The 14,486-nt window shown below is 40.9% G+C and overlaps 2 protein-coding genes across 2 annotated transcripts; both read left to right on the plus strand.

Moving 5' to 3' along the window:
- The first annotated feature begins 1,264 nt into the window (after positions 1–1,264).
- LOC103701013 (uncharacterized) lies at positions 1,265–8,441 on the plus strand. Its single transcript, XM_008782941.6, has 10 exons — positions 1,265–1,672; positions 1,756–1,865; positions 1,931–2,452; positions 2,586–2,668; positions 6,381–6,389; positions 6,474–6,562; positions 6,890–6,963; positions 7,057–7,107; positions 7,248–7,324; positions 7,669–8,441. Exons 3-10 carry the CDS (start codon positions 1,941–1,943, stop codon positions 8,100–8,102), a joined length of 1,329 nt encoding a protein of 442 aa, XP_008781163.5. The 5' UTR covers positions 1,265–1,672; positions 1,756–1,865; positions 1,931–1,940; the 3' UTR covers positions 8,103–8,441.
- Positions 8,442–11,116: 2,675 nt separating this feature from the next.
- Positions 11,117–13,251, plus strand: LOC103701012 (uncharacterized). The gene is made up of 3 exons (XM_008782940.6): positions 11,117–11,280; positions 11,375–11,523; positions 12,773–13,251. The coding sequence occupies exons 1-3, from the start codon at positions 11,160–11,162 to the stop codon at positions 12,848–12,850; spliced, it is 348 nt and encodes a 115-aa protein (XP_008781162.3). The 5' UTR covers positions 11,117–11,159; the 3' UTR covers positions 12,851–13,251.
- The last annotated feature ends 1,235 nt before the right edge of the window (positions 13,252–14,486 follow it).

The raw sequence follows: 14,486 nt of genomic DNA on the forward strand, positions 1-14,486 counted from the left end.
CATTATTCGTGCTGCTGATCACGAATCACGGCGTGCCACGTTCATCGCGTGGCTCTGGAGGGGGACGAGAAGGTTGCGAACGAGGGGCGTAACTAACTCGTATGGAAGCATGAGCGGCTGATTAATTAAAGGAGGGATGGAGCCAGAAGGTCGGTAGCAAGGCGCCAAGGGAAAAAAGAATGGTGTGGGCGTGCGGCATCATCATTTTCTTTAATGCCACCTGTATCCGCTCGCCGTTATTAATGCGTCAGCGCCCCAATCCGGACCCGATCCCACTTCCGGTTTGGTTGCTGAGTTCGAATCCTCTGTTATTCGTCCACGCTATCTATCTGACCAAGCCCCACTTCTCTCCCTGGCGTCGAACGAAACGGCGATTTCTCTCCGTTAGTTTCGTCGAGGTCTCTCCCAATGTTATATAAAAAAAAAAATCGAGGTCTCTCCCAATGTAAAAAAAAAAATAAAATCAAGGCCTCCCTCCTCCTCCCTCTTCTCCACCCACTACCAGGAATTTTAAAAAATTGAGTCTTAAGACCATATGGCTATGGATGCGGTCATGGTCGACGTAAGTGGATCAAGAAGTGGTGTTTTGATCTAGTTCAATAAAGATATCTCTAGCACCTCGATCTCGATCTTCTAACTCAATTTTGGCTAGTCGTTAAAGATGTAGTTCAAGCTCATGATTAGAACCTCAACCTCGATGCGGCTAGCAAGGTTGGCTATGGTAGCAATGATACGGAGAGGGACGGGCAAAGGAAGAAGAGAATGAATTTGGTAAGAAGTTGGCCAAATAAACTTGAAAATGATTCTTCGAATTTTTACCAATTTATCAAGTAATTAGACTGCGACGCTCTAAAGAGATCAAAATAATTCTTTAGATCTCCGTGAACCTAGCAATAAATTATACAATTTTTTTATAATTATGTAATTATTATAGCAACATAGGAGATGTAATATTTTTTATAATCCCAATGATATATAAAAGTATATCTCGTTAATTATATGCACGCTCAATTCTTAATTTTTATATTGAGATTGAATCGCCAAAAATTTGCTCTTTTCTTTCTTTTAAAAAAAAAATAAAAAAAAAAAGAGAAGGACGATAGGAGGAGATAGAAGGAGAAATGCGAAATGAACGAACGAGGATGAGAGAGGACCATAATGGAGAGAGAGAAATTATATCCGTATTTTATATACCATGTGGACATGCATGCAAAATTATAGCCGCCTGTTTCTGCAGGAGACGAGCATTTGATAAATGAGGCTGATAAAAATAAGCGGCTGTGATCGGCTGCATGTACGGCTGGTCCACGCAGTGTAGGGTGTAATTTCTCGACAGAGAGAAGGTCTCATCTAATGGAGGATTGGTAACGGAGAATCCGTTCTCCTCTTTGATTTTCCCGTCCGAAGCGGAGCCCCATTTCCGTCTCTGTCACCATCCTCAGTTATACCGCCCACGTCTTCCCTCCGCCTAGAGTATAAAGCCTTCACTCCACACCCTTTCATCGCTCTCTCTCTCTCTTTCTAGCCTGGGGCTCGGTTCCTCTCTCTTTCGTTCGCCGCCCGAATATCCGCGAAGCTGGTCAGAGCTCTTGACCACAGTGGGAGAGAATTGTGGAGACGCAAGAAAAAGATGTGAGGAAAAAGGGCTCCTTCTGTCTCTCCTATCTTTCCAGTACTCCTCTCTCTCTCTCTCTCTCTTCTCGCCGCTACGGAAAGCCTCCCGTACAAACGCTAACCTTGTATCTCTTTCTCTAGCTCTCGCTTGGGTCGGCCTATAAGTGGAGGTGGAACTGAGCGTGGAGAACGAGGAAGCGGAGCCTTTCTTGAACCCATCATGGCTTGAAGGTTTCTTGAAAGCCCGTGAGGTATTTAATCAAACGCTTTCAACGATTCGTAAATGCTAGGCTCTCTATCTCTTTGTTTGTGTCAGGTAGCTCAATATGGTGCCGGCGAACAACTGGATCTCGTTCTCCTACTCTCCCATGGAAATGCTCCTGCGCCCTTGTAGCTACGATCAGATCGGTCACTTCCAGTTCTTGCTCCAGGCGCCAAAGCTCGAGGACGTGCTCGGCGGGCAGCGATCGTCACCGGCGAACCCGTGCTCCGACACCCTGACCAACGCCCAGGATTCATCGTCCCTCCGCGCGGTGCATGATCGTCCCCAGAACCCGATCCCGCCGAACCCCAGCCATCTAGGCGCCCTGGCGCTCCCCGGCAACGTGGCGAGCTCGGAGGTGAACGACTCCGCTTCAGCGCCCGCGAACCAGTTCGGCGGCTTCTCGCCGGAGCGCGGAACGGAGTTCGCCATCTCGGCCTTCCCACGGCCGGTTACGCCGGCTTTGCCGGCGGCGGGAAGGTCCGGGGGAGCTGCGGCGAGGAAGGCGGCGGCGACGACGCCAGCGGCGGCGGTCGGGTCGTGCCAGAGGACGTCGGTCTACCGAGGGGTGACCAGGTACATGTTTAATTAAGCGACAATTTTGTTAGCGTACTGGAATGTTCATCCAGTAATTACGAGTAGGAGAGTCGGTTTGGCGGAAGCGTCAGAGGGGTGACGTGCCGTGGCGCACGTGTGCTGGTTTTGGCAGGCACAGGTGGACGGGCCGGTATGAGGCCCACTTGTGGGACAACACGTGCCGGCGCGATGGGCAGAAGCGGAAGGGCAGGCAAGGTACGCACTTGCGAACCTGATTTCCTACGTTCCAGTTGCATTAAAAGCATACCAGCGAGCTCCCGCCTCTCTTTCCTCCCCCTCCGCCCCCGCGGCTCGCTCTCTCTCTCTCTCTCTCTCTCTCTCTCTCTCTCTCTCTCTCGTGATGATATATTTGGGTACGGGAGAGCAGCGCTTTCGCTTTCTGTGAGATGCCGCCGCTTGGGGATAAAAACAGGGGGAAAGGATGGGGTTTTGACGAGACTGCCTGCCACTGTCTCTGTCACCCCCACCTACCTCCGGGGGCTTAAATAAATAAAGCTTTGTCTGGGGTGCATGGAACCGATGTGGAATTGGGAAACCCCTTTTTTGTGAATTTTTATTTATTTTTCTTAATTTCAAATCTTCAACTAAGTTTTTAAATTATTTTTTGTGCCTGTAGGGATTTAAATACTATACTTGCCAGGTACAACCTTAGTCCTTGTAGAAGTATCATATAAATAGTACCCTACTCTTTAATGGCAGTTCTTTTTTCTTTGCCAGTTGCTCTACAGTAGTTAATATTGGTGTACTTGTGAGATGGTACGGTTTATGTTGATTTTTTGTGAGGCAGACTTTATCCGTGCTCGTATTTGATTTTTTTATACGTAGTTTATGATTATATATTTATATGGTCAAGTCGGTAGTGCGTTGAGTGGTGGGGCCCCTCTGTCATGTGCCAATGGATGCCTGGCACGTCACGGAGGAACGCTGGTTGCTGTATGGGGTGCCTTAGACAAAGTGTAGGATGGAGAATTGATATTTGATAAAGCCTCCGTCAAAGTTCTCATCATAAAGCCTTTTGGCTGGTCGGGGGGGAGGCTGGGGGTTGATACGGGGAGTGATGTGACGACACGGGGGTAGGATCAAGTGTCCCTTCTGCGAGCTGCTGCGGCTCGAAGTACACTGTGGTCCTTTGGCGTTCATGGTCAAGTGTACATTGCCCCAACCAGTATCTTTGACTGCTGAAGCCGAGCCCATGGTTTCCTATATGTCCCTTCATTAGATTGTGATAAGATTACATTGCTTTATTATTTTGTTGTGCTATCCTCTGCGCAACTTTCCGGATGGTAGTTGGAGCAAACCTTGGACTTTATGCAGATTTTTCTTTTAGGACCCCTATCAATTATTAGTTAGTAGGAGCTTTCCTCAATTTCTTGTCAAGAGTAACTGCAATATGTAATGCCTTCCTTGGTTAAAGAGCAGCTGGGGGAGCCCGGCAACCTTGCTAAAGCTATGCTTGGAAATAATTTTCCAAAGTTGTGCTCGGAAATAATTAATGTATGGTCGATCTTATTGGTTCTGAGCGTTGCCGCTGAGAATTGACTAGCTTTTGGCATTGGGACGAAAAGCGCGACAATGCTAGAGAGCTTGGTGGCCGGCTGCTCTAGTCAGAATTGAAAAGGGCGAGAGGTGCTTGGTCACTGTAGCCGAGATTCTCATCGAAAGGCGGCACTCCGGCCTGAAACAGCACAAAGCAAAGAAGTTCTCTAGTCGAAATGTATCCGACGGAGACCCTCCGATACCTAACTCGGTGTGATAACCAGAAAATAGGAGAAGGTTGTCGTTTAGTCTGTGCGAGCGTTCCTTTTGTTTACCTCCTTTGTCCTCTCTTTTTGTGTATGTTCGATGGATGAGCTTACCTACCACCAGAAAATTAGAGTATGTGGATCGACCAAAAGCGACTAACTTAAGTACGACATAGGCATCGGGCGTGAATGCTTCGCACGCAGATGACGTCCTACTTATGACATTGGTGAGATCTTGATGATCACTAGATTCTTCGATTAGGATGTGGCCAACTATGGGAAGCTCCTGATATGCAAGCTTGGCAATATGGTGTTGGGCCTGTCTAGTGGTTGCTCCCGATCTACTACATATTGGCATCGTGGCGTGTTTTAATTAGTTGGACCTTCTGGTGAGCTGTAGCCGGTTTAGAGGCATATCACTAAAGATCGGAGAAAATAGGATTCGAGCAGTTTAATGGACCATGTAGATTTTCCATATTGTAATTCATATAAAACATGGTTACTTTCTCCACTATGTACATATTTGTGATACTTACCTCGACTCACTTCTCTTATAAAGGTAGCTATCTACATACATATCTATGGAGTTTCGAATATCTATAGATGGAGTCTTGAATATCAAGTCTTGGAAATTGCTTACTTGATTGCTGCACTTATTCTTGACTCCGTAGTATATACATACATATATGTATGTATGTATGTATATGTATTATAAAATGGCTCATTGAATTGGTGCCATGTATCTGTTCAGCAAAGAATGTGATCGTGACTGGGGCTTGCCCCAGTGGTAACACCTTTTTGCTTTTGGCAATCAGTGATCCTTAGCGCATCCCCAAAAGTCCGGACCTTTATAGTTTGCATTCTTCTTTTTATAGATGCAAGAATAGGGGTGCTTTTGGAAGATATAATAGCTTTTAAATTTGCAGCTTGTGTAGTTTTCTGACTTCCCTGCTTATTGTGGTAGTACCTCCCAGTCTAAATCTGCATGGTGATTTAGGAATAAGTGAATAAAGACATCTACGAATACATAAAATGAGCAATAGAAATATCCTATAGTAATTGTGATATCCATAGTGTTCTTTATTCCTAATGCTGTACATTGGAATAGGACCATATAACATGGAGTCAGCTCTTACCAGTTCGCAACAATTACGGGTGTGATTAACTACTAAGGCACTAGCATGCATCAAAAAGGCACATGAATTATGAAGCTCTATGACTAGGGGAACAGCTTGGGTTTGAGCTCAACTTGAACCCAACTAGTCCAACTCCTTGAGTTGGGTTGGACCCTGGCCCAAAAAAATCCCAATCCAAACCAAGTTGTGTTGGGTTATGCTCGAGCTTAACTCAATCTAAACCCCAACAAACCCTGCCAGAACCAATGCATCCTGGCCCAACCTGAAAATTAATTCAATTTATATTTATGTTTTACATGAAATATTTACACGTTTCATTTAACTATATTCTTTTAGCCCTTGGGTAAGTGCACCCAAATAAAATCCCAACAAATACTAACCTAACAAAAATGGCCAAAAACTTTCTCCAAGCTTAAATTACCTGTGCAACAGGACTTGATCCAACCTGACCTAGCCTATCTCTACACTAGCCCAACCGGACCTGACTTATTTTAAGTTGGGGTTTGTTTGCAGATATCCCAACCCAAGGTTGGGTTGGGAGAAATAGAGGTCAGGTTGGGTTAGGGCGAATCCTAAACCGGACCCAACCTAATCAAATTGCAGCCCTAATCATAACTTTATCATTTTTCTCAGATGTCGGACAAAGCAAGAAACCATAGCTCCACAGTTTTTGTTCTCAAAGTTTGAAAAAAAGGGGTTTGTAAGGCTCCTCTTATATTATTCACTCAAGCTGCTACAGCTAAAAGCAAAATCTTTTCATGTCTCATGCCTCTATATTATCGAGAGTTTAATCAAAGTAACAAGAAAATGTCAAATTGTGCTTAGGGAAACAGAAAATCCACAGATTTCCACAATTGTTTTTCAGTTCTTTTTGTACTCCTACTCGAAACTTTTTTTTCTCTATTGTCTGGTTCTGGCTGATCTAAATTGAATTTGGTACCTTAGTTACTATTCGGCTCATATGAATTTTATGTTCTCTTTTGCATGGACATGCATTCCATGTTGGTCCTGATTTTGCGGATTGCTCAGTGTACTTAGGTAAGCAACATATATTTTCAATTCCAATTTCAGCAACTTCTAATTTGAATATATGTGCGGGTTGACTCTATTGACATGATGTAGGTGGATATGACAATGAAGAAAAAGCAGCAAGGGCCTATGATCTTGCAGCTTTGAAATATTGGGGTCCTACTGCAACTACAAACTTTCCGGTACTGTCTAACTAGCAATAATTTCTTATCTCATTGTTTAGCAACAATCATTAACTTTGTCGGAAGACTGAAAGGTGGAAAGTACTTTTGCCCTGGTTTCGGCATGGCTAGATTTTCTCTTTTTAATGCCAAATCTGTTTTTGGTTTCACCGATGTTTAGGAGTTAGTTTGTGACCCTCTGTGTTAAATCTGTATCTAAAGCCTTAACAAAGTGACTAGATTTTTGCTTTGTCTAGGTCTCATTATGCGAGAATTTTACCAAAAAGGCCCGTCTCCTGAAGTTATCTGTTTTTATGACTAAGAACCTGGTGCAATATCCTTTTCTAGGTAAAAATTTACAGCAGGGAAATTGAGGAGATGAAGGCCATGTCCAAGCAAGAGTTTATTGCATCTCTAAGAAGGTAGCCATATTACCTATCCATAGCTAACTGCTAGTGAGAGGATAAATAATGCAGATTCTTATCTAGTTATTTTCTGTTGGGAAAAATTTCCAGAAAAAGCAGTGGTTTTTCGAGGGGAGCATCTATCTACAGAGGAGTGACAAGGTAAGACTCGAGACGAAAAAATATGGTGCTTGTCGGGGTATCAGTGTCATACCGTCGCATGGTACTGCTTGCCATTGTGCATGTCGCATGATTTTATTTTATGATGTGCATAATGACGGTGGCTTGCTGTGATTTGTTAGGCATCACCAACATGGGCGTTGGCAAGCAAGGATAGGCCGTGTTGCAGGCAACAAAGATCTCTACCTAGGAACATTTTGTGAGTCTGATTGCAGAGTAAATCATCATGCCTATTTTGACAGAGTCTAACTGAAACGTCATCATATACTGAGTTGCTTGTAGCTTGTTCATGTATGTGCGCGCGCGCGCGCATGCATGTCTGTATGTGTGCCTGTGTTTGTGATGCATGATGATGATGATGATGATGATGGATTGATGGGTGGTTAGAATGCTTACCTGTCTGAAGTAGTTTTCATTATCCCTATACTGTCTAATATAGTCTATTTTACAAGACCTATTAGCATATGTTTTTTCCTTTTTTTTTGGGTTGTTTTGTTTGTTTTTCTTTTGAGTTTGCATTAAACTTATTATATGTTCCCTCAGCCACGGAAGAAGAAGCTGCTGAGGCCTATGATGTTGCTGCAATCAAGTTCAGAGGTGCCGGAGCTGTTACCAACTTTGAGCTTAGTCGATATGATGTGGAAGCTATTGCAAGTACAGACCTACCCATTGGAGCATCTGCAAGACGGATCAAGCAATCCCTTCAGGCCAGCAGCAACCAGCTCACTCTCAGCAGCTCATCGATCTCACAGCGGCCAACTCTCATGCCATCTTCTCTCCTTCACAACCTCTTGCAGCTTCCTACTAGTTCTGGACCGTCCGGCCCCCTGACTTGCTCCAGTTTGGTGCCAACTGAGCCAGATGCATGCAGCCAGAGTATGTGCTGGCTTGCTGCTGATGATCAAAATAGCAACCATAGCAACCCACCAATGGGTAGCGGTATTCTCCAGCTGACACACCTTGCACCTTCCCAGTAGTCTTCACTTTTGAATGTAGGTTGCTTGTGTGACCTTCTTGGTGGCTAATATTTTGACCTCAGAGTGGCTGAGATGCTGAATTTTTGTTGTGAAACTAATATCGACTTCCATAGATCACATGCAGAATTCTGTTCGGTAGATGTTACTTTGTCTGTTTATACTGGCAGCTTTCTAATGGAAAATTCTCGGTCTCCGGCTTCCATTAATCCCATGCAGAATTCTCTTCAGTAGATGTTAACTTTCTGTGTATCGAGTGTCAACTTTCTTACGGAAAATTCTGTCTGGAAGTTTGCCGGATTTGAGTTCATGGAATCATTGATGGTTTGATGCATTGTTAAATGGCTGGCAGTTTGTTCATTTCATTTGCGTACAATCTGTAGCTACATGCTTGAGCTCTGAGTTCTAACCAACACATTCCATCCTCCTGTTATTGATATCATCATTAGGTCCTGCTGAATTAAAAGTTTCTCCTATTGAATTTTGAGGTGTACCGGCTTCGTTCTATTTTCTCGATAAAACGGGGGGAATTTTCTATCCTTTTTCTCAAAAAGTTTGTTGTTGATGACGTTGATACGAAAGCTATGTAATACTCTTGAACTGAAGGTTGTCGAGGTTTGGCAATGGTGATGACGGTGATTGGGGGGCTCAAACAAGCCAATAAAACGATCACCCCAATGGCTCCCTCTCTTTGAACAACCTCTCCAAGGCCAGACCAAAGTTTTCATCTCGGCTGGTATCTATATATTGGCCATGATCTAGGCTCAGATCTCAGTTATATGAGTAATAGAAAATATATCAACTTTTTGTTCAATATCAATTATGTAAACTAAGAAATCGTGACATATTGGCCACTACAAAATTATTATTTTAAAACTATTTTATCAGACTATATTCTCTAATTTCATTTATGTTTTGGTTTGATATTTTCACTAGTAAATTTTAGTTTATTGTACTAAATTAATGATTGTTAGTAAACCGATCTGGTGGACAGGCAACACCTCCATGAAACTTTTTTCTGTGAGATTTTCGTGTCATCAGAACACTGCTCTCCATGAATATTAGCTACCTGGACCAAAACAATCGCAATCAATTCTAGATTTTTAGAAGCAAAATCAAACCAACTTTGGAATAGAACCCAACCAACCAAGCTAAAATTTTGTTAGTTTGGATTGTTCTCCAAGTTACTTAAAGATTGAAAAAATGTTAGCTTAATGATTTATTGATTTTATGATTTTATTTTAAAGTGTCCACTAAGTGCTAGTGAATGACGCTAGATGATCTTTTCCAACATTATCCAATATTAAAATCCAAAAAACTAAGTGAGCATCCAAGTTTCCATTCAACAAAACAGTAATTAGTATAAACTATTGAGTCTATGACGAATTATAAAATTGTTTATAATTCTGTATAATATATAGATCAGTTCAGGCTGACATCGTATTGCTCAACTGTTTAATCTACAACCAAATTATCTATTTAGAATATCCAAAGCAAGAACCAAAAAAGAAAAACCGATCCATGCAAAATTCAAACCAAACTTCTAATGTTCAATGCTAAGTTAGACCATCAAATGATCTCAATGGTCATTGTGCTTAATTACGGTGCCCATTTATAGAGAATATAGAAGCCTTCTACCATTTTGAGCATGCACGAGGCCGTATGCGACTGCAATTTTTCAGATATACTACTTCGAGCAGGCTTCTCCATAAATGACTAGTGTCCCGGAGGAATGAGAGTGGAGGATAGCTGCCCAAAGTGGGAGAATATCTTGCCAAGCAACCAAAAGGGAGGGGAGAATATGTTTATGCCGTGGGAGGAGATAACTAGGCTGTAAATGGTATAATTTTTTCCCACTATTTGGGTGAAATAGATTTGCCTTGGAAGAGAGGGAATGTTATCCCCTCCAATTACTTATTTGCTCCTATTCACTATCTAAAAACACAAAAGAGTGGGAGGGTAATTTCTTCCTTGTAATAAAATTCAAATCACCAAAATTTATGCACATTAAGTACACTGTATCCCTAACACTTACCTCTTGAAGCTAAATATATATATAAATATATCCTATAGAATAAGATCTAAATTAACCCATTTACTCCTAGTTAACTTGTTACTCTTCTAAATGTAGCCTACATGGTGGAGTAGTTCTCAGGTTAAAGTAGCTAAAGAGGGTACTTCAATAAGGTTTGGCTTAAAAAAAAGGGTGGAATAATTTTGTTAAATATAGCTTTAGAATTGAGTAATTTATTCAGAGTAAAGGGAAGTAGCAATAAGTTGACCTATTTACTCCAAGTTAATGTATTCTTTCTTTCAAAGGCTGCCACAAAGTTTGCATAGGTAACCAATTTTAGAAGGTAAGGCTTCAAGGTCCGTGCTCAATGCTGATAAGATTGCTTTGGTATTCATTATAATATGCATATCAAAGTTAAATATAATACTTCTAGTGCAAATTTGGAGACCATTACCCTCCTCCTAGTTGTGCCGGAGCCCTTCTCTAAAAAGGGTCACATAAAGGTTAGGAAGTGCGTATTTGGTGAAAAAAAAGATTAGGTATCATAAAAATAAAAAATAATCAAGCAAAAAATCATTGAAGGTTTTAAATTTTTTTAAAATTTTAATTTAGTGCAATAGGGTCATTAAATTTTTAAATTTGTCCAATTGGAACTTTAGCTATGAATTTTGTCCGGCTGTCAGATGACAATTCCATCATGATAGTAAGACAAAATTCATAGTCAGGGCCTAAATTAAATGAATTAAAAAATTCAATAATTTGATTGCATTAAATTATTTTTTTTAAAAAATAAAAACTTTCAAATAATTTAGAGTTTCTTAAGTCGTTGTTCCTAAAGATAATTGGGGGAAAGAGAGTAGGCTGGTGTTAGGCACCGGAGGGGGCATAAGGGGGCTGGCCATAGGCCCATAGCCTGTATATAAATTAATTGTATCGGATTCGGATCACATGGGATCTGAAAAGGATCCGACCCGGTCCCAAACTTCCTCTTTGGCTCGTTTACTCGCCCTCCGCCTCGATTGCCATTGCGACGGCGGGATTCGAAAATGGCGCTCGTGGCCCAGTGCTGGAATCGGCTACTCGCCGGCGGAGGCAGCACGGCTGCCCCTCCGTCACTCTTCCACTGCCTCTCCGCCGTGAGATCCTACCACGGCGCGCGGTACGAAGGTATATACTACGACCTCCAAAGTTTGGGGTTTTCTATGTCTTTGGGGTAGCTAGGGTTTTTCTAGGGTTTTAATGGGTTCGAACGGTGGCACAGTGAAGGTGGGGATCCCGGAGTTCTTGAAAGGGGTGGGGAACGGGGTGGAGGCCCACGTCGCGAAGCTGGAGGCAGAGATCGGGGACTTCCAGAAGCTTCTTGTAACCAGAACCCTCCGCCTCAAGAATCTCGGCATCCCTTGCAAACACGTACGGCAACTAATTCTCTTTTATTCCTTGGTTTCTTCTCTTTTTCTGAACAAATTTCGATTTATTGTTTGTTTCTCTTCTTGTTCTTGTAAAGATTCTAATGGTCGTTCCGTTTTGATGCGAAAGAAGAAATCCTTTTGCACTAAAACCCCAAAATCTGATTTTCTTTTCTTTTAGGAGCTCAAAACCAGACTTTTCTTTAATTTCCTTGAGGCTGTTATGGGTAAAGTGATCACTTAGAAAAGCAATTAAATTGTACCTTTCTGAGAAGATAGAAGACTTGAAGAAACAAACTTGGAATCGTAGATCGGAGTAGATCCCGAATCAGTAGTATCTTTGTATGGAGACAACTTTGGAAAAATACCCTTTTTTTCTTTTTCTTTCATGGCAATGCCTAGAACTTAATGTGACATAATGCATTCACACTTGTTTTTTTTTGTTCCTATATTTCTTTATGAGAGAATCAGTAGTAGTTAGATAATCTTTTTGGCTTTCCAATAACTTGGTGATTTGATAATCTTAGATGTTATTCTGACTAATTTAACATTTCTGTCATTGGATGGCTCGATCATTGATCGACGTGCATATATGCATACACACATCTGTTTATGTTTTATGGTGTGTATGTTCGATTTGAGGACATCGAGGTGTTTGGATGCGCCAGCTTGCTATACAATGATAGCATGGATATGTATCGTATTTACATTGAAATTTTCTCTGTGGGAATTATCTTTGCATTAGTTATTTTGATGGGTGGCCTGCTGGGAATACTTGTCTTAGCGTTATACAAGGTAAGCACTCGTTTTTGAAGGGGACATGCGGCACATAGGCTTTTACACAATCTGGATTTATGGCTTTCCTGTTATTTTCCACTTTTCCCTTTCTCCGGCTTCCTTGTGGCCCTTTAGTTAAAAATAATTAGCTTGTGCATGTAATGTGGATGTCGTTCCCTAGCATCTACATGCCCCCTAAAAGTTCAATGAACGAACAGATTTCATGTGATCCATTTTCTTATGTATATGTTGACAATTGGCTGTGAATTCTAAAGATGGATGTTGTCCATACACCAGTCTATGGTGATTGGATATTTTGTGCTCTTTTCCCATCAAATAGCTGTTATTAAATCACAATTCTTTAACATTGTTATGTGTTCTATGTTTTCTTAATATGTATCTTAGGTTCTAGATAGATATGCAATATGGTTCTTGCTGAAATGTAATTTCACTTTCTTTTGGTTTTATGGATGCAGAGGAAACTGATTTTGAATTACAGTCAAAAGTATAGGCTGGGACTCTGGAGGCCTCGGGCTGAGCCTCAAAAACCATGATCAGCTTCGCTTGAAGTTTTGAAGCAACGCTTTGGAAGCGATATCTGACTGTTTATCTGCAACTAGAATGCAAATGCAAGGTGCTAGGTGTATATATATATATATATATATATATATATATATATATATATATATATATGTATTTATGTTATGCCAGCCAGTCAGAATGCTTTTAGATGAAAAGAAGTATATGTACTAATATTAGGATCACAAGTTGCCAGTTTGACTGAATATGCTTTTTTCTTATCAAGTATGTTTTGTCAACTTAATTTCTTAGAGAATTCTGGCTGTTCAAGTGATTTGTTGATTTCAGTCCCATTATGGTCTATTTAAGTCTTTTTACAGTTTACTTTATAAATTTGTATGGGTTTAAGATGTGCATAAAAAGTCATTTATATCTATGTATCTGCAATTTTATTAACTTATGTGGCTTCTTTTCCTTTGAATCTTAAATATGATCCCTCAACTAAAAGAAGTATGTAGAAGCCTATTGCCCTTTTATTTTCTTTGCAAAATCATCCTCAATTTAAAGTTGCATGAAGTGAAACACTATAGCTCATTAAAAAATGGAAGTTAGAACAAAGATTCACTCCGAGCTTTCTCGGGTGATTTTTAAGTGGTTCCTTTCTAGAAGCTCCCCTCTGTTCATTCAGAACAAAAAGAACCAAATGGGACGTCCCTCGTTCCAACTAATTTCACTTTTTCTCTATCCTCTTTTTCATGCACGATCATAATTGTCCTCCTCTCTAGGCATCCTAGCCCCTACTGACCCTTGATGAGCATAAACCATGTCACACATCAGCTCTCATGCAAGACTGCAATTTTCTCAGTCCGCCATGTCATATATATTTGCTTAGTCCCCTATTTGGTATGCTACAGCTGCACTCTGCTAAGGAGGGAGTATAACCATCCACTGAGATACTCCTATATCATCATGAATTCAGAATTCTTCAATAAAACAGTAAAATTCCTCTTTAGCATCTTATGCACCACCACATCCACTAGACTATCTTTATGCCTGAGTATGACTACTACTCTAAACCCTGAAAGTTATCAATTATAATTTCTGTTACCTTTGAATAATGGTAATGTACATATGATGATACTGACTAGGCCCTTCCTAGTTCAGATATTCAAGGTTTACTTTTGGATTTTCTTGTTGAGAGGATACTTTTCTGAGCCTTCCTGGCTCTAAGAATTTTTATATTTTTCAAATTGCCATGATTTTTTGTTAAAGGAAGACCTGGAGAATATTAGAACAAGATATATGATTCACCTGCCTTTTCTTCAATGTGTACTATTGATGCGTGTTGGAACCTCTTTTACCCACTCTGGATATTACACTTTAGATCATATATTCAACGTCATTCAACGTCAGTTGTTTAGAATTTGGAACAGGAGGCCCTTGATGCATCAATATAGGATAAGAATTTTCAGTGTAGGCTTAAATTAGTTGTCATTTTGATTTAATTATAGTGAGTCACTTAATAATTTGTGCCAATTTATATAAAAAATAATATTAAGAATCAAATCACTTTTAGGTTTCCACTCATTATTATTGCCATTGTTGTGTTTAAACCTGATGAGATAACAAGTATCCTCAGTTATGATGGACAACTGGAAAAGAAAGCAAGAA

This window comes from Phoenix dactylifera, chromosome 8, assembly GCF_051530095.1.
Source record: "Phoenix dactylifera cultivar Ajwa chromosome 8, Ajwa_hap1_PhDact_Kaust_v1.1, whole genome shotgun sequence".
NCBI lineage: Eukaryota > Viridiplantae > Streptophyta > Magnoliopsida > Arecales > Arecaceae > Phoenix > Phoenix dactylifera.